The sequence below is a fragment of the Rhinoraja longicauda genome, chromosome 5 (assembly GCF_053455715.1).
Source record: "Rhinoraja longicauda isolate Sanriku21f chromosome 5, sRhiLon1.1, whole genome shotgun sequence".
Lineage (NCBI taxonomy): Eukaryota > Metazoa > Chordata > Chondrichthyes > Rajiformes > Arhynchobatidae > Rhinoraja > Rhinoraja longicauda.
In genome coordinates, this window is record NC_135957.1 from 19,974,726 (window position 1) to 19,999,403 (window position 24,678).

Consider the following 24,678-nt stretch of genomic DNA (forward strand, 5'->3'; position numbering starts at 1 on the left):
GGCCGCGCCGTTGTGTTTGGCTGCCTGCCACTGTATGTTTCTTTTTTTTTCCTGGTCAGATGTGCAGCACTTTGGTCAACGTGGGTTGTTTTTAAATGTGCTATACAAATAAATTGACTTGACTTGACTTGACTTAAATGGGTTCATTCTGGGAGTTATTCCCTGTTATCTGCCCTCCTTTCCTTTTAGGAAATACTTTTAGGTCTTTGCTGAATCTTTTGTCCTCTCTCCAAGTTTGTGTAAGTAAAACACAAAGTGCTGGGGGAACTTAACGGATCGGAACAGCACCAGTGAAGGGAATGAACAGGTGACGTTTCGAGGCAGGACCCTTCTTCGCTTTTTGTATCTTATCCTGATTATATAACCCTTAAGATAAATAGGATTGATCCTACTTTTGTGGTTCTCATTTGTGAAGATAACTTCTGCAAAGCGCAAATATAATTTGATTGCAAACAAAACACAAACAATATAATTGCGGTTCCTTCGACAAGTAAAACTGCTCATAGCCTTTAATTTATCAAAAGTTGATTAATTTATTTTGCACTTTTCATTGCAGGCTGCATTTACGAATTGCTGGTTCGAACAGGGAAGGATAGAAGATTTAGAAAACCTGGAAGCCCAGAAGGACATCCTAATGCCGGCCGGAACGTGGGCCAATGCAAAGTTTCCTCGTGTAGTCGGATGAAGTGTAGGAATGGAGGTACATGTGTGGAAAAAGCTTCGACAGTCTAGTAAGTATACAATTATACCAAACCCATGTTTAAAATATGAACTACACCTCCATTCTTTATCTGTTAAAGGGGAGATCTCCACTGGTTTCTGTTATTTGTGCTCGTGCCTAGTTTTTACAGTCACCACATCAGTGCACAGGTTTGTGGTGTTTTCAACCAAATTTAATTCCAATATTCTTTTAACAAAAACGGGGGTTGCCAGGAGCACTGGGCAGGTCAGGCAGCATCTAGTGGGAAGAGCTAAAGAGGCAACATTTTGGGTGAAGGGATCTTTATTAAAACTCAGAAAATGAGAGCACAAGCATATTTTAGGCTGCAGAGAGGGGGAGGTGGAGAGAACAGAGGAAACCAGAGGAAACCCAACACAGACACCACCAGTGATTAGGATTAATCTAGGACACCTAGGATTAATACTAACCTCTTTGGAACGGTCTCTGGTGCTGTGAGGTAGTGGTTCTATTAGCCCTCAAATAAGAAAAATGAGACAAATTGAAACAGAAAAATACAGCTACATTTATCTTCAGCCTTCTACGTGATTCCAAAAATGCTCAATATAAGCAGAAGATGAGGGCAGCACCTCATCTTCTTTAATTGTGTGACTCCTCATGAGGCTGGCATTACAACAAGTGAAGCACGGATCTCCATATGGGGTGATAGAATATCTACTCTACCTCCCTCTGGGACTAACGGCAAGTGAGCAACTCCCTCCTGGTGGAGACGCAAGTTGGGCCAGATGGAAATGCCTCAATCGATTGAGAACTGGTGTTGGCAGAGCTAAGGTGTCTCTAAACAAGTGGGGATATAACTCCACCGATGTCACCTGCGAATGTGGTATTGAACCGCAAACAATGGAACACCTGCTGAAATGCCCTCAACTGGAAAACCAATGCACAGCTGCCGATCTCACTGCCTGCAATGAAGATGCCGAGAAGTGTGTTCAGTTCTGGCTGAACAATATATAATCTTATGATGTGGACTCGATAAGAAGACCTCATCTTCTGTCCGAGTTCATTGCATCCGCAAGAACTGATGATTAAAGTTAACAATTTTGTACCTTTTTTTTCTTCTCCAGGGATGTAATTGCACTTTTGTTCTTCAATATGATTCATTTTGCTTTCTGTCCTCAACTGACAGTTTTTTAAAGTAATTGCTACCTGGACAACTCTAGTTTGCACCCATTCACGTACATTGCCTCTGCAGAAACATTGCCTCTGCAGAACTGCAAATATTGGTTTACACAAAAGACACAAATTGCTGGATCAGATTTTTTTGTTGTTGTTATATATCAAAAAATACTTTATTCCAGTATTAAATATTTACAAAACATTTTCTTTTCAAGAACTCCATCCGACATTCCCGGAGGTTATACATTCATTACAGATATTCATTGCCAGATTTACACAGAATCCCTTCCCTTATTTGGAGGGGCGTCTGTCTCCACACCCTGCCCCCCATGTCCAGCAGCGGAAGGACCCTAGAATGTGGTCCTCCCCCACAGAGCCTTGGCGTTGGCTGCACAAAGCTTCAGTGCGTCCCTCAGCACGTACTCCTGCAGTCTGCAGCGGGCCAGTCGGCAACATTCCCTGATGGACAACTCGTTCCGCTGGGAGGTGAACAAAGCTCGGGCAGACCAAAGAGCGTCTTTCACCGAGTTGATGACCTTCCAGCAGCACTCGATGTCAGTCTCTGAATGCGTCTCTGGGAACAGTCCGTAGATCACAGAGTCCTCTGTGACGGAGCTGCTCGGAATGAATCGTGACAGGGACCCCTGCAGACCTCTCCAGACTCTCTTGGCAAATCCACACTCTGAAGAGGTGGGCCACCGTCTCCTCTCCGTAGCAGCCGTCCCGAGGGCAGCGTGCGCTGGTAGTGAGGTTCCGGCGGTGCAGGAAGGATCTGACTGGGAGGGCTCCCCTCACCGCCAGCCAAGCCAGGTCTTGGTGCTTGTTGGTGAGTTCTGGCGATGAGGCATTTTGGGCGGTCTGCTCTGGGAACCACGCCACAGGATCCATGGAGTCATTCCCCTGCAGTGCCTGCAGGACGTTCCGTGCTGACCACTGCCTGATGGACTTGTGGTCAAAGGTGTTGGTCCGGAAGAACCTTTCCACGAGCGACAGATGGTGCGGCAATGTCCAGCTGACTGGCACATTGCGTGGCATCTGCGCCAGGCCCATCCTTCGCAACACCGGGGAGAGGTAGAACCTCAGCAGGTAGTGGCACTTGGTGCCCACGTGCCTTGGCTCTATGCTCCGCCTGATGCAGCCACACACGAAGGTGGCCATCAGGATGAGGGCGACATTGGGCACGCTTTTACCCCCGTTGTCTGCCAACTTGTGCATTGTGGCCCGTCGCACCCGGTCCATCATCGACCCCCAGATGAAGCGGAAGACGGCCCGGGTGATCCCCTTGGTGTGGGAGGGAGGGACGGGCCACACTTGCGCCAAGTACAGCAGCCCCGAGAGCACCTCACACCTGATGACCAGGTTTTTCCCCGTGATGGAGAGGGAGCGCTGCTTCCACAGCTCCAGCTTCTTCCCCACCCTGGCTATCCGCTCCAGCCAATTCTTGTCACATGCCTCAGCCCTCCTGAACCAGATCCCCAGCACCTTCAAGAAGTCAGACTTGATGGTGAAGGGGATGGTAGATCGGTCAGGCCAGTTGCCAAAGAGCATGGCCTCGCTCTTCCTGCGGTTTACCCTGGCCCCCGTGGCCAACTCAAACTGGTCGCAGACGCTGATCAGACCCTGGATCCGAGCAGAAGACGGCGACATCGTCCATGTACATGGAGGCCTTGACCTGAGTGCCCCCACTGCCTGGCAATGTCACTCCTCTTATGCTCGCATCCTTCCTGATGGACCCGGCAAAAGGCTCAATACAACAGACGAACAAGACAGGGGAGAGAGGGCAACCCTGCCTGACTCCAGACCTGACGGGGAAGCTGTCTGATTCCCACCCATTGATTTGGACTACACTACCGATATCGGTGTAGAGCAGTTGGATCCACTTCCTGATTCCCTCCTCAAAGCCCATTTTGGAGAGCACGTCCCTCATGTACGTGTGCGATATCCTGTCGAAGGCCTTCTCCTGGTCCAAGCTGACCAGGCAGGCATCCACCCGTCTGTCCTGCACGTAGGCAATGGTATCTCTCAGCAGCACCAGGCTGTCTGAGATTTTCCTGCCAGGTACAGCACAGGTTTGGTCCGGGTGGATCACCATTCCCAGAGCAGACTTGACCCAGTTGGCCATGGCCTTAGACAGGATCTTGTAATCTACATTCAACAATCTGATGGGTCTCCAATTCCTTATATCATTCATCTCCCCCTTCTGCTTGTAGATTAGGGTGATGCTGCCCTTCCTCATAGAGTCTGACATGCTGCCGGCTAGAAGTATATCGTTGTACACTTCCAGCAGGTCCGGGCCCACCCAGTCCCACAGAGCCGAGTACAACTCTGCCGGTAAGCCATCGCCTCCGGGAGTTTTACTCGAGTCAAAGGAACGGATGGAGCCAGTCAGCTCCTCCAGGGTCAGTGGTTGGTCCAGACTCTCCCGCTTGCTGTCGTCCAAGACTTCCGTGATGGAGGACAGGAAGTTCTGGGAGGCGGTGCTGTCTGTGGTCTTTATGTCGTTCAAATCCTTATAAAAGGATCTGCAGATCTTTAGCATGTCTGTCTGCGAGGATGTTACCGAGCCGTCCTCCGCCCTAAGGCTGTTGATCACAGAGCTCCCCCTGTGAACCTTATGGAAGAAGAAACGTGAGCACGTCTCATCCTGCTCAACATGGCGGACCCTGGACCGGAAGATGATCTTGGAGGATTCAGAGGTAAAGAGCCGAGCTTGCCGGCCCTTCAACTATCTAAGTTCCTCCCTCACATCCACCTCTCTCGACTGCAGAAGGAGCCGTTGCTGCAAATCTGTCTGGAGTTGACAGTTCCCTCTTACTCTGTCTTGCTCTCTGAACACCTCTGAACACCTTTGGAGATGAAGAACTTCTTGATGTTCTCCTTGGTTGCTTCCCACCAGAGTGTCGGGGAGTCAAAGAGGGGCCTCACAGTTCTCCAACATGCGTAGTCCCTCTTTAGCTCCTCGATGTTCTCTGGGGTCAACAGCTTCACATTTACCTTCCACGTCCCTCAGCCCGCCTTCTGGTTCTCCTGTAGGTGACAGGAGGCCTGAAGGAGGCAGTGGTCAGAGAAGAACACCGGCTTGAGGTCGGTGTGTCTGACTGTGATGGCCCTCGATGTGAAGAGGAAGTCTATCCGGGACTGGGCTGAACCGTTCGGTCCTGACCAGGTGAACCATGGCTGGGCTCCGCCTGCAGGGTCGCTGAAGGCGTCGCGCAGCTTTGCGTCTTTGACCGTCTCCACCAGGAGTTTGGAGGTGCTGTCCAGTCTGTGGTCGGCGCTGCCGGATCGTCCAGCCGCATCGATGATGCAGTTGAAGTCACCGGCCAGAACGAGCGGTCTGGACGTGGACAGCAGCGGTGGGAGCTGCTGGAGGACAGCCAACCGCTCGCTCCGCACGGGTGAGGCGTACACATTAATCAGCCGGAGCGGAGAACCACGGTACATTACATCCACCACCAGGAGACGCCCCCCCACCACCTCCCTTACCTCAGTGATGGTGAAGCTCCCTCCCCGCAGCAAGATCCCCAGACCGGACGCACGACAATCATTGCCCCCCGACCATACCGACAGTCCGTGGGGCCACCATCGCAACCACCTCCGATAGCAGCAGAGGTGTGGCAGCCCGCACTCCTGCAGAAAAGTCACGTCCGCCTTGACCTTGGCCAGGCACTGCAAGGCATTTACACATCGCGCGGTGCTCTTCACACTGCGCACGTTTAGGGATGCCAGTTTCAGCTCCATTGTCCGTTAGAGGCCCAGGCCATCCTTCTGCCCAGCATGTGCATCGTTTGGGTGAGTTTCAGCACCTTTTCGTGACACAGGTACTGGCTGCTGGATTCTTCAGTAATGGGCGAGTTTTCTGGTGTGGCTGGAGTTGTTAGAGGGGAGCTCCTTGTTTTACCCTCTTCTGGGCACACCGTCCCCTCTGTCTCCTGTAGCTGGGGTTGAATTTGTCCAAATCACATACCACCTACAAAGTTGATCATTGACCCTGATTTAGCTGATTTGAAAATGTGTTTCTTATTGCATTCACCTTATGAGCTTGTCTTAAATAGGCAATGGGGTTTATGGAATGTGTAGAAGGGAACTGCTAATGCTGGTTTACACCGAAGATAGACACAAAATGTCAGAGTAACTCAGCGGGTCAGGCAACATCTCTGGAGAGAAAGAATAGGTTACGTTTCAGGTCGAAACCCTTCTTCAGACTCTTTGGAAATCTGAAGAAGGGTTTCGACCCGAAACGTTACCTATTCCTTTGCTCCATAGATGCTGCCTGACCCACTGAGTTACTCTGACATTTTGTGTCAATCTTCAGGGTTAAAGGAATGACAAACTCACTACCTTGTAATTACAGTATATCTTTTACATAATTATATTTTAGCATTTTCACAAGGCAAATCACCAACTGAAAAAGACTACAAAGTGCGGCAGTAACTCAGCGGGTCAGGCAGTATCTCTGGAGAATATGGATAGGTGAGGTTTTAGGTTGAGACCCTTTCTCAGGCTGATTGTCGGGGGAGAGAAAGAAAGCCGGAAGAGAGGTGAGGCAGAACAAAGCCTGGTAGGTAATTACTAACAGGTTTGACTTGGGCTGCTGAACAAATCCTGCTGCCTGCTGGCATTGTGAATGCAGGGAGTTAACTCTCTGCATCGTGTTTTGTTTGGCCATTCTCAATCCTTTCAGAAAATACTTGAGGTTCAGAGGGTGGGGGTAGATTAGAACTGCCTCAAATAATCAATTGGGGCTTCAAACAGATATGTGTGCCTGCAATGTGCATGTTATTTAGGAGTGGGTAAAGCAAGATTGCATTGAAGCTCAACTCATACAGATAAGGAAACTCCCACCTCTTTGTTGAAGTGGAAAGATTGCAGTCCAGACTACCCACGCAGATGATGGCCTTGGGCAGCTTAAGACTACATTTCCGACTTGCATACTGTTCTGGTTACAAATAGATCTCAGGAACAGAACCTTCTTGTAACCTGGAGAGCACCTCCCGTAATAAAACCTTTCTGCAAAATAGAGGTATCTAAAACTAGAGAGCATATATATTTTGAGTAAGAGGTATTAGATGTAGAAAGGATCTGAGGAAGAACATTTTTGCCCAGAGGGTGGTTGGAAGCTGGAACGCATTGCCCAAGCTGGTGGAGGCAGGTATTCCCACAACATTTAATAAACATCTAAATGAGCACTTAAATCACCAACTCATTGATCACAACTGACCAGGGGTGTTGATAGCTAGGATTAGTATAGGTAGTATAGGTCAGCAAGGTCATGTGGGCTGAAGGGCCTGCTATAGTGCTGAATGAATCTGTAACTCTAAATATTGCTGGTGTTTAACAACTAGATAGGACAAGTTTGGAGGGTAGGTGGGACTAGTGTAGCTGGGACATGTTGGCCGGTGTGAGCAAGTAGGGCCAAAGGGCCTGGTTCCACGCAGCATCACTCGATGACTCTAACCAAATCGATTGTATTTGCCCATTCTGAAGCTCTGGTGTGTTTTCATTTTCATTGTAGCTGCCAGTGTCGCCCAGGGTGGAAGGGAGCCTTCTGCACCGAGACTGTCAGTGTGTGTGACCCTCAGCACAAGCCTCCACACCGGTGTGCCCCAGGTTCTCTCTGCATCCCGCTACCTGAGGGTTACACCTGCCGTTGCCCCTTGGGCACCAAAGGGGTCCACTGCAAGGAAGGTATGTCTCCACCACACACACTAACCATCTCCTTCTTTTCTCCTCTTACTGTTTTGTTTAGTTTAGCTTAGAGATACAGCATGAAAACAGGCCCTTTCAGCCCTATGAGCCAGCGCCGACCAGTGATCACCCTCTAGTTCTATCCTACACACACTAGGGACAATTTACAGAAGCCAATTAACTTACAGACCTACACGTCTTTGGAATGTGGGAGGATACCAGAGCACCTCGACAAAACCCAAGCAGTCGCAGGGAAAATGTACAAACTCCATACAGACAGCACCCGTAGTCAAGATCGAACCTGGCTCTCTGGTGCTGTTGGACAGTAACTCTATCGCTGCACCACTGTGACACCCCTGTTGAAAGTCGAATGCTTATTTCAAGAGAAATTTCTACCCCGTGAACTTATGGGGACAAGCTCAATGGAACCATTTGAAGTGTAGGTAGATCCTGTTATGGAAGTGGTCACTCTGAACACGGGTCCCGACCTGAAATGTCACTCTATCCATGTTCACCAGAGATGCTACCTTACTCACTGAGTTACTCCAGCACTTTGTGTATTTTTTTTAAAACGTTTTGAAAGATTGAGTTATGGTGGGATGTGGCACAGAGGAAGTGATAAGGTCTGCAATAAATCAGCCATGATCATATTGGATAGCATGCAAATCTGAAGGGCTGAATGGCCTACGACTGCTCCTATTTTCTTGTGTTTTGAGTGTGCTATACGTCAGATAGTGCTTTTTGATTTTAATGTTCAAGTATCTTCTCTCTCAAGTGGATAGTAAAGGGCCCCAAGAAGCTACTGCAAAGTATTCTGAGCAATATTTATCTTCAAGCAGCACCGCTTAAACAGATTATCTGACCAGTCTCGCATTGCATTTTGTGTACGTAAATTATTTGCTGCATTTCCAACGCCGCAGCAGTAATGTTAAAGCAACAAAGGATTCTCTATCAGAGGTGGATAACCTCAGTGAAACGGCATGAATGTCTCAAACAGATGGTCCATAACAGCCTTTCTCTCAGGTTTCAACCCAGTACAACAACAAAATAAGTAAACTCAGAAATACTGTGTAAAATGGCTCCAATCACATTTTTTAGCATTTATTTTTCAGCTGGTTATTGACTATCAGTTAATTGCAGCGACAGAATTTAATGAGCAAATTGTCATCCTTCCTCCTTACATTTAAGATGATGAGAAATAAAAGGCTGGAAATAGAAGAATTGGAAGGAAATAACTCTTCATTGATCCGAGTCTCCAGTGACTGCCTATCAAGAAACTAATGAAAGAATGTAGCCTGTGGTGAAAAACCCTGTCTTCCCTCTTCCAACCATTGCACTCTCCACAGTGAAACCCAGACAGAGTCTGAAGAAGGGTCCCAACCCAAAACGTCACATCCTTTTTCTTTAAAGATGCTGCCTGACCCACTGAGTAACATCTGCACTTCTTGCTATTGAGGGCGTGCAGCGTAGGTTCACTAGGTTAATTCCCGGAATAGCGGGACTGTCGAATGTTGAAAGGCTGGAGCAATTAGGCTTGTATACACTGGAATTTAGAAGGATGAGGGGGGGTCTTATTGAAACATATAAGATAATTAGGGGATTGGACACATTAGAGGCAGGAAACATGTTCCCAATGTTGGGGGAGTCCAGAACAAGGGGCCACAGTTTAAGAATAAGGGGTAGGCCATTTAGAACGGAGATGAGGAAGAACTTTTTCAGTCAGAGAGTGGTGAAGGTGTGGAATTCTCTGCCTCAGAAGGCAGTGGAGGCCAGTTCGTTGGATGCTTTCAAGAGAGAGCTGGATAGAGCTCTTAAGGATAGCGGAGTGAGGGGGTATGGGGAGAAGGCAGGAACGGGGTACTGATTGAGAGTGATCAGCCATGATCGCATTGAATGGCGGTGCTGGCTCGAAGGGCTGAATGGCCTACTCCTGCACCTATTGTCTATTGTCTATTGTCTATTGTCTATTGTCTATTGTGCCTATCTTTGGTGCAAACCAACCTGTGCAGTTCCTTGATTCTACAAGCCCAGATAGTGCTGGTTGAGAACTCCTTCCCTTTCCCCCACCTGTCCTACCTTTCCCTTTCCCCCCCACCCCCCTTCCCCCGGCAGATGCTACGGATTCTTGAAAGTAGTGTCACAGGTGGATAGAGTGGTCAAGAAGGCTTTTTCTACATTGGCCTGCATCAGTCATAGTGTTGAATATAGAAGTCGGGATGTTACACTGCAGTTGTATAAATATGTTGGTGAGGCCATATTTTGAGTATTGTGTTCAATTTTTGTTACCCTGCTATAGGAAGGGAGTTGCTAAGCTGGAAAGAGTGCAGAGACGATTTATGATGATGTTGTCAGGACTTGAGGGCCTGAACTATGCGGAGAGGTTGGGCAGGCTTGCACTGTATTGGAGCATAGGAGGCTGAGGAGTGATCTTATAGAGAGATATATATAAGATCAGAGGGCAATAGTGCAAATGCTAGTTAATACAAAAAAGAACACAAAGTGCTCGAGTAACTCAGCAGAACGGGCAACATCTCTGGAGAACATGAATGAGTGGCGTTTCTGGTCGAGACCTTTCTTCTTCAGGGTCTCGACCCGAAATTCCACCTACCCATATTCTCCAGATATGCTGTCTGATTTACTGAGTTACTCCAGCATTTTTTTTCCTTCCATTATCAGCTCATTATCACCTTCTTGCAAAGGGGAGCTTTGCTATGTTAGCTGTTATGTTTTCTCCAGCAGTGACCACTTCAACAGGACTGCATTAGCTGTAATATAGCTTGGCATGTCTTGACACTATGAAAGGCAGGAAAAAAACAGGCCCATTAAAACGCAGACGCACTCATCAGAAGCATTGTGTTGACGTGTTAAAAATAGCACATTGTCTGCTCATCCATCATGGTCTGTGGCCTAATGAGATTTATTTCGTGCTATTCCTGCATCCAGTTCTGGGAAGCGGCTGAAGAAATCAAGCTACTGACTAATTGGTTGTGCCAGCCAGCATGCCTCTGGATTACTAACATTCGAGCTGGCACCAGAAAATAAAACAAAGTGTGAATTCTGTGGCTGAACCGGAGCCACACAGAAGGGCCATTGTGTAGATGTTAATTGACATGAGTGGCCAGCCAGGTTCTTTGCCGTCGCCCAGACGTGAGGCTCGATCAAGGCAACAGATCCTCACTGCTTTGCCAAGAAAATCAACCTGCAGTGAATCACAAAAAACACTGCAACCTTCGGCTTCTGGAATAAACAAGGAATTAAAGGGATTTTTTTAATGAATCATCCATGGGAATCCATAATTGAAGATTAGCTGCCACAGTTTTATGATTTTCCTTCAAACAGGTATGTTTGATGAGAAAGTTTTTTATCACACAGAGAGTGGTGAATCTGTGGAATTATCTGCCACAGAAGGTAGTTGAGGCCAGTTCATTGGCTATATATATATATATATTTTTTTTTATTTTATTTAAATTTTAACAAAACAAATACATGTATGAACTCATAGTACGCGATGGTACCTACATTATAAAGTCGATTATACATTTAAATTCGATTATACCTGTATTGTTCTGTATTATCTCCCCACCCACAACCCCCCTCCCCCCCACCCCCCAGTTAGAAAAAAGAGGAAAAAGGAGAAGAAGAAGATAAAGAAATAAAAATTTTAAAAAAGGAAAGAAAGAAAGAAAGAAGAAAGAAGGGAACCTGGAGACAAGAAGGAAACACTTCCGGCTAATTTCTTATTAAATTCTTTTTAGGGGTATCAAAACAATCCTGAAATTAAATATTTCCAATTCTTAATCCTAGTTTTAAAGTGAATGGGTTCAAAAGTTTCAAAAAGAAATCATATTTATCTCTCAGATTATAAGTAGCTTTTTCTAATGGGATACAACTACGCATTTCTGCATACCATCTTGCAATTCTTATTTCATTGTGATCTTTCCAAGTGACTGCCACACATTTTTTTGCTATTGCTATTGCTATTTTGAGAAATCTTTCCTGATATTTATCTAAAATTAATCTTGGTAATATTCCTTTAATATCTCCCAATAAAAACAACCTTGAATCCAATGGTATGGTCTTATTCATCAATTGTTCCAAAAAGTTTTTTAGGTCTTTCCAAAAAGGAGTTACCTTAGGACATGCCCATGTGGAATGTAAAAAAGTACCCACATCCTGGTTGCATCTAAAACAAATTTCAGGTAAATTTGGATTTAAATTGTTTAATTTTTTCGGAGTTAAATATAGTTGATGTAAAAAATTGTATTGTACTAAACTATATCTCACATTAATAGTATTTTTCATACTTTCTAAACACAATCTTTCCCAACTTGGTTCATCAATGCTAATATTCAGATCTGTTTCCCATCTTTGTCTTGATTTTTGAATTCCTGTCTTTGGAAAGATCTAGTAGACAGGGATGTCCCTTGTCACCGGCTTTATTTGTATTGGCCATTGAACCTCTGGCAGAGCTAATAAGATCAGATTTAGACATTGAAGGATTTAAAGTGAATCAGGAAAATCACAAAATTACTTTATTTGCAGATGATGTTTTACTTTGTCTTACTAGACCATTGGAATCCTTAAGAAAATTATATTTCAGACTGGAAGAATATGGGAAAGTATCAGGATATAAAATTAATAAAGATAAAACTGAAATAATGCCTCTTTCTGAAGGTAATTATGATCAATGTAAAAGAGAAAGTCAGTTTAAATGGCAAAAAGAAGGCATGAAGTACTTAGGGGTTAAAGTAGATAATAAGTTAAATAATCTGTATAAACTAAATTATAAACCACTAATTAAAAAAATTGAGGAGGACTTGAAGAAATGGATGAATCTTCCAATTACATTGCTAGGGAGAGTGAACTGTATTAAGATTAATATTTTTCCAAGGTTACAGTATTTATTTCAAACACTGCCTATACCTTTACCAAATAATTTTTTTCAAGAATTGAATAAAATTGTGAGAAATTTTCTTTGGAAAGGTAAAATGCCAAGAGTGTCTATGGAAAAATTAACATGGAAATTTGAATTAGGTGGACTGCAATTACCAAATTTTAAAAATTACTATCTGGCAGCACAAATGAGTTTTATTTCATCCTTTTATCAAGAGGGTGGAAAAACAGCATGGGTTAAAATTGAAATGGATAAAATAAAAGAACTATGCCCAGAAGAATTTATCTATAAATGGGAAGCGAAGCTATTAGTTAAGGATCAAGAGTCACCTTTGCTAAAACATTTAATTAATATATTGTTGAAAACAGTTAAAGCTAATGATAAAAGATTTTTTCTAACAGCTAAAACTCCATTAGTAAAAAATAGATTACTGCCGTTTGCTTGGAATAATCAAATATTACAAGTCTGGGAACAGAAGGGTATTAAACATGTGGGAGATTGCTACGAAGGAAATAATTTTTTGACATTTTCTCAATTGAGAAACAAATATCAAATTCCAGGGAATATTATTTTTTTCTATTATCAATTACAATCTTATTTAAGGGAAAAGTTAGGTAATTCAATGTTTTTATTTCAAATTAAAGGAATTGAATCCCTGATTCAGGGCAAGGGAACTAAAAAAATTATATCTTCAATGTATAAATTGTTCATTGGCTATATTTAAGAGGGAGTTAGATGTGGCCCTTGTGGCTAAAGGGATCAGGGGGTATGGAGAGAAGGCAGGTACGGGATACTGAGTTGGATGATCAGCCATGATCATATTGAATGGCGGTGCAGGCTCGAAGGGCCGAATGGCCTACTCCTGCACCTATTTTCTATGTTTCTATGTTTGCAAGAGGCCTGCAGCGTGCATGTTATTTAGGAGTGGGTAAAGCAATATGGCCTTGAACCTCAGCTCATACACATAGGGAAAGCCCCCATCTCTTTAGACTCCGTTGAAGTGGATGTCTGCAATGAACAAACTTGCCAGACTACCTACACAGACTATAGCCATGGTAGGCTTAAGACTGCATTTACGACTTGCTGTAACTGTTACTGTTGCTGTTCCAGTTTTCAGGAATAGAACCCTGCTGTAACCTAGGTTAAATACTACTCTGATTTCAAAGGCAGTGACTCTCCAGAGCTCAGCTCCTTTTTAAAGCAAATATTTTTGATGGATTAAATTAATTGAAAGATACAGCATTGAAACAGGCCCATTTGGCCCATCGAATGCATGCCGACCATTAATCGCCTGTTTATATTAGTTCTATGTTATCTCACTTTTGCATCCACTCCCTACACACTCGGGGCAATTTACTGAGCCCAATTAACCCACAAGCCCGCATATCTTTGGGAATGTTGGAGGAAACCAGAGCAGCCAGAAGAAAGGTCACAGGATGAACATGCAAACTCCACACAGACAGCGCCCACAGTCTGGATCAAACCCGGGTCCCTGGCACTGTACCCGTCTGCACCACTGTGCCACCGGTTGCAATGAGATCTGGTGCTAGCAAAACTAAATTGGGACTGTGTGAGAAAGTTATTGATGGACCATTTGCTAACCCAACCAATGGTGCCTTTCATCACTTTACTGAAGATTTAGAGTGGACCGATGAACGAAAGATGCCTGAATTGGATTTGGCCTGTGGACAGTATGTGGCTGTGTACTTATCCACATTGTTGGAATGATGCCAGTGATCTAACTGCACTGAAATAGTATGACTAGCCATTCTGGTTCTGGAGGACGTCTTCAACACGACAAAGGCATTTTATGGCCCCATAACAGTGATGTTTATCAAAATCAATCAACCACATGGCGCAGTTTCACCATCGCTGAGGATGTGGCCATTCACAACACTTTGATTGTTTAATTGTCCACCAGCGTGCATGACTAATTGTGACCATGCCATGAAGCTTTGATCTGCTCTGGCTACACAGAATAAATTGTTATGCATGTACACATGAGCATAGATCATAGAAAAGTACAGTAGAGGAACAGACTCTTCATCCCACTATGTCCGTGTGAGTATTCTTGACCATGGTGGTCACCATTTTCAGACTTTTATACATTCTTCCCAAAGGTAGGAGTAAAATCAAAGTGGTATGGGTTTTGATGATGCTGGCTGCCTTTTTGAGGCAGTGCCTGCTATATGATATGATACTATAGAACTTTACTTATCCCAGGAGGGAAATTGGTCTGTCAACAGTCATAAAACACAAGATACATGAAACATGAAATTAAAAACATGAGCCCCTATGTTTCTCACTACCATGTCCGAGACACAGTTCTGTGGCCTGTGGTACTTAGTTAGATTCCTTCTATAGTGGGGAGGTAGTACCTGTGATGGCCAGTGTCTACTACTCTCTGCAGTTTCCTTCATTCGTGAGTGTTCGCGTTGCCGAACAGGCTGTGATACAACCAGTCATCTACAACCTGTTCCTTCTGATGCCGAGTGAAGAGCAGGTCCAAGGCCAGAAAACAGGGATATCTCCCTTGCTCTTACAAGCAGGGCTGTCTTTACAGCATTATGGGCCCCGGGCAAAGCAGTGTACTGGGGCCCCTACAACAACTACTCACAGGAATAAAAATGTAAATGGTCGATAAAATGAAACATATAAGCTCGTGGGGCCCCGGGCAAGTGCCCATCAGGCCCATGCGTTAAGACGGCCCTGCTTACAAGTAGTGTTGTGGGACCTTTTGCATCCACTTTCAGTTAGCAACTGGTGATTTGGTTTCACATCTTCCATCAGTACAGTGCTCTTTCAGTACTTTATGGGATTTTACACCTGAATTTCCATGCCCCGGGCTGTGAAGTGGGAACAGAACCCACGGCTTACCGGCTCGGATGTTAGCTTATTATTCATTGAACCATAGCTAATAATGTCTCATTGGTGTTACCTGGGAATCTGTGAATCTTCTCACTACTTTTAAAACAGTGTTAACCCTAGCACACTCCTGTTTCTCATCATTTTGCATCAGGCAACATCTTTGTCCAGGTGGCTGCAGCATTCTGCAAATGGACTGGATGTCGATCTCCAGCTGATTTGTCGATTCCCATCACCTTACTAAGGTTTGTCTTTTCCAGCTCAGACCATCAGCGACCCCGCCTTCCGCAGTAACGAGTCTTCCTGGATGGCATTCTCACCCTTCAACATCCGCCACAAGACCCACATTAAGATGCAGTTCCTTCCTCGGTCACCAGATGGCATCTTGTTCTACACTGCACAGCATCTCGGCACGCAGTCGGGTAAGGTCCGGACTCTGTATCATCTGTTAATCACTAACATGGGCTGATCAAACTGCAGCTTAGTAAGAGAATGTCATTGAAAAAACTCCAAAACCTTTAGCGTATTGACCTTGATGTAGATTATCTTTGAATTACTTAGTGCATGGAAAAACCTTTCAGCTAAATGCTGCCTGTTTGATTGAAAGATATGGTATGGAAACAAGCCCTTCAGCCCACTAAGTCCATGCCAACCATTGATCACCTCTTCACACTAGTTCTACGTTATTCCACTTTCGCACCTACTCCCTACACACAAGGGGCAATTTACAGAGGTCAATTAATCTACAAACCCAAACGTCTTTGGGACATGGGAGGAAACCGGAGCACCTGGACGAACACACACGGCCACAGGGAAAACATGCAAATTCCACATAGACAGCTCCTGAGGTCAGGATCGAATCTGTCCTGGGTCTCTGGCGTTGTGAGGCAACAGTTTTACCAGCTACAGCCATGTAATACAGGCACAGGCCCTTCAGCCCATCTTGTATGTGCTGGCTGTCGGGTAGCAATCTAGACTATCCCATGCTGTTTAGGAAAAGAAACTGCAGAAGCTGGTTTAAATCGAAGGTAGACACAAAATGCTGGAGTAACTCAGCGGGTTAGGCAGCATCTCTGGAGAGAAGGAATGGGTGACGTTTCGGGTCAAGATCCTTCTTCAGACTGATGTCAGGGGATGGGGCGGGACAAAGATAGGATGTAGTCGGAGACAGGAAGACTGGTGGGAGAACTGGGAAGGGGGAGGGGATAGAGAGGGAAAGCATGGACTATCTGAAGTTAGAGAAGTCAATGTTGATACTGCTGGGGTGTAAACTACCCAAGCAAAATATGAGGAGCTGTTCCTCCAATTTGCATTGGGCCTTACTCTGGCAATGGAGGAGGCCCAGGACAGAAAGGTCGGATTGGGAATGGGAGGGGGAGTTAAAGTGCTGAGCCACCGGAAAATCAGGTTGGTTAAGACGGACTGAGTGGAGGTGTTCAGCGAAATGATCGCCGAGCCTGCACTTGGTCTCGCCGATGTGGAGAAGTTGACATCGGCGAGACTAAGCGCAGGCTCGGCGATCGTTTAACATGTATATAAAATTATGAGAGACATAGAGTGGACAGTCAGAACCTATTTCTCAAGGAACACACGTGAAAATAGAGGGCATAGCTTTAAGATATTATAGACAATAGACAATAGGTGCAGGAGGAGGCCATTCAGCCCTTCGAGCCAGCACCACCATTCAATGTGATCATGGCTGATCATTCTCAATCAGTACCCTGTTCCTGCCTTCTCCCCATACCCCCTGACTCCACTATCATTAAGAGCTATATCTAACTCTCTCTTGAAAGCATCCAGAGAATGCATCGGGGCAAGTTTTTCTCACATAGAATGTGCTGGGTGCCTGAAATGCATTGTTGGGGTGGTGGTGGAAACAGATACGATAATGGTATTTAACAGGCACATGGATATGCAAGGGATGGAGGGGTATGGTTCAAGTGCAGGCAGATTAATTTGGCAACATGTTCGGCACAAAAATGCAACTATCGGATCTGCCTCTGTAACTACCTCTGACAGCATGTTCCAGCGTCTCACCATCTGTGTAAAAACATGCCCCGCAACTCACCTTTAAACCTCTCCTCCCCCCCCCCCCCCCCCCCCCCCCCCACATTATCTGAAAGCTGTGCCCTTTAGTTTTGTCATAGTTCCACCTTGTGATAAAGGTTCTGAGTATCTACCCTATCTATGCCCTCTTACCTTTATATACTTCCATGACGTCTCATATCAGCCTCTGATGCTCCAGAGAAAACAATCCAAGTTTGTTCAACCTCCCCTTATAGTTTCTACCCTGTAATCCAGACAGATTTCTGATAAACCTCCTCTACACTCTTTCCAAAGCCACTTCATCCTTCCTGTAATGGGACAATCAGGACTGCACACAAAACTCCAAATGCAGCCTAGTTGAAGTTTTATAAAACTGTATCATGATGTCCTGACTCTTATACTCAGTGCCCTGCCTGATGAAGGCAAGCATACTGTACATCATCTTCAGGGACTACTACTTTCAGGGAGCTATGGACTTGAATCCCAGTTATCTATCTACATCAATATTGTTAACAATCTTGCCATTGACCCTGTACTTTCCTCATACATTTAACCTCCCAAACTGCTATTCCTCCCACTTGCTTGGTTTAAGCTCCTTCTGCCATTTCTCCACCTATCCTTCTGTATCCTCTGACACCTATCCTCATAGGCTGCAACTCCACCAATTCTGGTGTTGTCTTCAAACTTATTAACTAACCCATCTACATTATTGTCCATGTCATACATATATCACAAACAACAGAGGTCCCAGCGCTGATCCCTGTGGAATACCACTGGTTGCAGACTGACGGCTAGAATAACACTCTTCCACCGCCGTCCTCTGTACTGGGATGCCTCACACTCATCTCACTGTCCTCCATGTCCTTCTACTTGGGGAATTTCAGTGCAAAGTACTCATTAAGTACCTCACCTACATCTCTGACTCTAAGCAAAATATTCGTCCTTCATCCTTGAGTAGTCCTAATCTTTCCCTAGTTACCCACTTGTTTTTAATTTACGTATAAAAAGCCTTGGGATTCTCCTTAATGTCAAGGCTCCTTCTGGTCTTCTTATCTCTCACTCTGCTTCCTGACTCTCTTTCAGCCTCACTCTTTCCGACTCTTGTTTTCTCTCATTCTATCGTACTCTTCACTTTCACTCCCACTTGCTCTCTTTCCCTCTCTCTAACTCTCTCTTCCTGTGTCATTCTGTCCCTCCATGTTGGACATTCCCATTAGTCTGTCTTGGGCTTGAACCCATTCAACAATGACCATCTCAGTTAAAGTTTGAATGGTGTTTCATGTTCCTGCTGTTCATTCCTTTTGGCTAATTCTCCCAGTGTCCACACTTCTACTCTGTCATGTGCTGGGGTAGCAGGGTGAAGGCAGCGGATGCGAATCAAAAGGCTCATCAGGAAGGCTGGCTCCGTCCTGGGGGCGGAGTTGGATTCATTGGAGGTGGTCTCGGAAAATAGGACACTCTTCAAAACTGTGGAGCATCTTGGACAATACAGCTCACCCCCTCCATGATACTGGTCAATGTGAGGGGCACCCTCAGCAACAGACTGCTTCCACCAAGGTGCAGCACAGCATGCCATAGGATATCCTTTTTTCCTGTGGCTATCAAACTGTACAACTCCTCCCACTTCTGTTGTGGGGTAGACTGACTCTCCCTCCCACCTTTGCATTACCTGGTTCAAGTAGATATATATTGAAAGAAAATAATGTAAGGAGTACCTTAAAGGAGAGAGGAAAGGCTGCAAAGCGTTGAGGTTTGGGTGGAAAGCTCCAGATCTTAAAGCACAACCTGCGATGAAGGCCATTGAGAGTTGAGGAGAGAACAGGCTCGAACTGGCCGAGCTCAGTGACCTCAAAGAGGTGCAATGGTTTACAGAAATAACAGCCACACATAAAGAATATTCTTGACTTCGCACAGAATTTTGAAGAGAACCTTGCTTTTAATTTAGAGGATTGATTATCAAGATAAGTTGTAAAGAAATGCACATCCCACAGGCCTTGGAAGCTGCGTGTCCCATAGTACACCTTTTTCTTAACTCAATGAGCCATTTCTGTACAGAACTGAAGTTGCCAAGAAAAGGAAGGCCACATACAAATAGAAAATCTTTATTAGCTGAAGTCCACAAAGAGCTTGTAGTTTTCTGAGAGCATAGATTACAGAGTCTCTAAGTTGTAAAAACAAGCCTTTTACGGTTTACTGTGCTGACAACTAAACCTACAGATTGCACTGAGCTCAGGGGAATATTCTGCATGTCAATATTATGGTTTAAAAATAATGTGACCCTTTCAACATTGAGCTGTTTACTGAGCATGGAATGCACTGCTAATTATATCTGAAAGGTGGTGTATCAGAAGCCTTAAATGTCAGGAGTTATAAATGTCTTTCATTTTGAACTTGCATTTCCCTGGTTATGTTTGCTGCATTGGAGAATTTAAGATGGATGAGATGCTAAGAGAATAAAGGCTATTTCATTGGTCCTCTGTCTGTTTGGGTATTGCACTTATGTCATCGGTGATTATTCTTTAAACCTCTCAGAATGCAAAGACTTTCTATGAACGAGTACTGCATATTAAAGCAGTGTGGGGATCGAGATAGGAAGACCTTGGTTTAAGTTGATATATATTTAAAGGAGCCATGCCTGGGCTCTGTGGTTTGTGCTTACTGCCGAACAACGCCAGATACCTGGCTGTGAGACTATCCCACTTAGCAAAGTGTAGAGTCCTCGGTGTGAAGACGGCTTTGTCTCCTCAAGGATCGTGGGGTTTAGTTTAGTTTGGTTTAGTTTATTGTCACATACACCGAGGTACAGTGAAAGGCTTTTTAGTTGCATGTCATCCAGTCAACGGAAAGATCATGCATGATTGCAATCAAACCGTCCACAATGTACAGATACAGGATAAAGGGATTAACGTTTAGTGCAAGATAAAGGCCAGTAAAGTCCGATAGAAAATAGTCTGAGGATCTCCAACGAGGTAGATGGTAGGCCAATACTAATCTCTAGTTGGTGAGAGGATGGTTCAGTTGCCTGAAAACAGTGTCCTCGGTGTAAAGACGCTCTGTCTCCTCAATGATCATTGGATGGTCATCTGCTAATGCTATCATTAAAAGCTGGAGTAACTCAGCAGGTCAGGCAGCATGAGGTTGGAGGAGGTGCAGGTGAGGTTCACTGCCCAGGCATCTGCAGTTATTTTCTTATGCTAATGCTATCATGACAGTTGCGGCCTCCACAGTAGGTTCACCTGCACCTCCTCCAAACTCATCTATTGCATTCGCTGCTCTAGATGTCAACTTATTTATATCGGCGAAACCAAGCACAGGCTCGGCGATCGCTTCGCTGAACACCTGCGCTCGGTCCGCATTAACAAAACTGATCTCCCGGTGGCCCAGCACTTTAACTCCCCCTCCCATTCCCAGTCTGACCTCTCTGTCATGGGCCTCCTCCAGTGCCATAGTGAGGCCCGCCGGAAATTGGAGGAGCAGCACCTCATATTTCGCCTGGGCAGTTTGCAGCCCGGTGGTATGAACGTCGACTTCTCCAACTTCAGATAGCTCCTCTGTCCCTCCCTTCCCCTCCTCCTTCCCAGATCTCCCTCTATCTTCCTGTCTCCACCTATATCCTTCCTTTGTCCCACCCCCGACATCAGTCTGAAGAAGGGTCTCGACCCGAAACGTCACCCATTCCTTCTCTCCCGAGATGCTGCCTGACCTGCTGAGTTACTCCAGCTTTTTGTGAATAAATCGATTTGTACCAGCATCTGCAGTTATTTTCTTATGCTAATGCTATCATGACAGTTGCGGCCTCCACAGTAGTTTGGTGAAGATGAGGTTGCCCTAAATGACTGCTTCCACCACTGTGGGCTCCTACTGTTTAGGGACTGGTGTCTAAATTGGGAGAATTATCCCACGGACTAATCAAGCAAAAGCCAGTTCATCCTCATGGAGTCATATCTCATGGACAACATTCCTCCATCACATAGAAACATAGAAACATAGAAACATAGAAACATAGAAAATAGGTGCAGGAGTAGGCCATTCGGCCCTTCGAGCCTGCACCGCCATTCAATATGATCATGGCTGATCATCCAGCTCAGTATCCTGTACCTGCCTTCTCTCCATACCCCCTGATCCCTTTAGCCACAAGGGCCACATCTAACTCCCTCTTAAATATAGCCAATGAACTGGCCTCAACTACCTTCTGTGGCAGAGAATTCCACAGACTCACCACTCTCTGTGTGAAGAAATGTTTTCTCATCTCGGTCCTAAAAGACTTCCCCCTTATCCTTAAGCTATGACCCCTGGTTCTGGACTTCCCCAACATCGGGAACAATCTTCCTGCATCTAGCCTCTCCAACCCCTTAAGAATTTTATATGTTTCTATAAGATCCCCCCTCAGTCTTCTAAATTCCAGCGAGTATCCAGTCTTTCCAGTCCTGCCATCCCAGGGATCAATCTGGTGAATCTTCTCTGTACTCCCTCTAAGGCTAGGATCACAATCCTTAGTTTAGTCAGTGTAGTTTATTGGCAAGTGTACCAAGGAACAGTGTAAAGCATTTTTGTTGCATGCTATCCAGTGAGCGAAAAGACTATACATGATTGCAATCAAGCAGTCCACAGTGCACAGATGCAGGATAAAAGGAATAGCATTTAGTGCAAGATAAATTCAAGTAAAATTCCAATTAAATCCTTAGGCACATCCGTCAGCAGGACAGTTGAGAGAGAGTAGCCCTGAGAGTTTGCAACATTAACTCCACTCTGTGAAGTCCACAGCATAAGGCCAGAAACCTCCTCCTGATTACCAATTGCTCTCTTTCCCTGGGAAAACCTATGCGGTCACAGGGAGTATAGACTCATGTCTCTGGGTTCAGATTTGCACCTCTGAACAAGGCCAACACTGTCATTTACGTTAAACCACTTCCCAGCACTGTGAAACAAAAAGAGCTGGAGTAACTAAATGTGTCAGGCCACATTTGTGGACGGAATAGATTGGGTGACGTTTCAGGCTGGAACCCTTTTTCAGACTGATTGTAGAAGTGGGGAGAATGCTGAAATCGGTCTGAAGGAGGATCCCCACCCAAAATGTCACCAATTCATTCCTTGCACAGATACTGCCTGACCCATTGGGTTATCCCAGCAATTTGTGTTTTGCTGAAGATTCCAGCATCGCAGTTCTTTGTGTCTCCTGCACTGTGCACTGTTACAATGTAGATAATGTTGGTATTAGAAATCATACACTTTATCTTGACTGACTAATTTGGCATTGTAAACCTTTCATTTACTTACAGGAGACTTCTTGAGCATTGGACTAGCGCGTGGCTTTGTGCAGCTTCGTTATAATTTAGGGGATGCCACAGTTGTCTTGCGCACAACCAAGGCAGTGGACACAGCTGGGAAAACCTGGCACTTCATAGAGGCTGGCCGGACTGGAACGCAAGGATACTTGGCACTGGATGGAATCAATGTGACCAGAGCCTCCATTGTTGGCATGACTGCACTGGACACCAAAACGCTTTTCTTTGTGGGCGGTGTACCCAACTTGAACGAGATCAATGCGGTGGCAGTGGAGCATGAGCCTTCGGGCTTTGATGGCTGTATCAGGGAGGTTGTGGTGAATGATTTTGAACTCAAATTGACCGAGAAGGGGGCCAAAGATGGTAGTAATGTCGGCGATTGTGATGGAACAGCCTGTGGTTATAAAATATGTGTAAACGAAGGAAACTGCAGTTTGGACTCAGCAGCTAACTTCTTTTGCTCCTGTCCACCTTGGTGGGTTGGAACCAATTGCGAGATACCAGTGATCTGCCTCAATAATCTGTGCAAGCATGGCTCTCTCTGTATTCCTACTCCCTCCACTGCAACATACAGATGTGCTTGCGCCTTAGGATGGGCAGGAGTCCATTGTGAGAACAAAATTCTGCTTTCCACTGTAAAGTTTTCTGGCAACTCTTATGCCAAGTACAGCGACCCATTGTACCTGAAGAGAGATCTGCGTTTTACCTCCATCTCTCTCAATTTCACCACCAGTGAGAAGGATGGCCTGCTTTTATGGATGGGGAAAGCGGAGGATGAAGACAACGATTATCTTACCATTGGTATCTCCAAAGGAAACCTCAAGATCGGAGTAAATCTAGGGGAAAGAATCATTCTGCCATTTGTCTTCGGAAATTCCTCAGTCTGTTGTGACAAATGGCACTCTGTGTCCGTTCATCAAGACCGAACTATCATCACAGTGAAGCACAACGGCAAGAGGATACTCTATGAAGACCTGGATCCACGGAGCAGATACGTTGCTTTGAATTATGGGGGGGTTTGCTACTTTGGTGGTTTTGAGCTCTCCAGGAAAGTGAAGAGTGTCACTGCTGGCCTCTTTACTACACGATTAGTGGGCCGAATTAAAGATGTTTTTATATATAAGGACCCAAAACCGGTCCTGTTTTCTAGTAACATGGAAGGTTACAATATCTTAAGTGGAGATGAATGATGAACTGCAATGATAACATTGTGAGGTACTACATTCATCAAGATTGTAATTTACAGTTAAACACACACTAAAAACAAATCCTTTAAATTTTAAACTCTGATATTACATGTAGAATAACATTTTCATTTAGTTCCATTTTAAATAACTAGTTGATTTTTCCTTATGGTCACTTGCCATGTTTTAGTTAAATTAGTTAGTATATTGTACTTGCTAATTAGACATTTTAAGTGCAGAAAACAATATTAAGTTAACAGTTTGAATTCATCTTTTTACAGTATTAGTTTAAAAACATATTGGTCAATTTTGTCTATCAAAATGCCTGCTTTAAGCAGTGTGAATTTTTTTAACTAAGATTAGTTTTGCTTCAACGATTTGTTTTATTCCCAATCAGCTTATTTTATTGCCTTTTGTGATGTAGATTAATATTTTCTAAGTGAAAATAGAATGATATATTTCTGTGCTCAATGGTTATTTTGAAAGTCTGGAACCTCCACTATTTTAAAAGCAGCTATTCTGATGTTAACTTTGAGTTTCAAACTGATTTAAGGACTGTCCTTTCACCAATGATAACACATGCTGTGTCTGGTAACACCTAACGCTCCTGAATAATTACTTACTGTAAAATTCACAAATGAGTCAATTTCTCTTCACTGTGAGCCAATAGGTTGCATGGATCTTTAGAAGAGAATCAGCACTCAATGGAATAAGGATAGACAATAGACAATAGACAATAGGTGCAGGAGTAGGCCATTCAGCCCTTCGAGCCAGCACCGCCATTCAATGCGATCATGGCTGATCACTATCAATCAGTACCCCGTTCCTGCCTTCTCCCCATACCCCCTCACTCCGCTATCC

General features: G+C 44.8%; 1 protein-coding gene across 1 annotated transcript in view; it reads left to right on the forward strand.

The window, feature by feature from the left end:
- Window positions 1-23,884, forward strand: part of LOC144593849 (protein eyes shut homolog) — a 192,276-nt gene extending 168,392 nt beyond the window's left edge. The window contains exons 10-13 of the mRNA XM_078399968.1: window positions 557-731; window positions 7,371-7,543; window positions 15,563-15,724; window positions 22,628-23,884. Of these exons, the coding sequence (XP_078256094.1) occupies window positions 557-731; window positions 7,371-7,543; window positions 15,563-15,724; window positions 22,628-23,823 (1,706 nt within the window). The 3' untranslated portion in view covers window positions 23,824-23,884. The remainder of the gene's footprint in view (window positions 1-556; window positions 732-7,370; window positions 7,544-15,562; window positions 15,725-22,627) is intronic.
- Window positions 23,885-24,678: the final 794 nt, after the last annotated feature.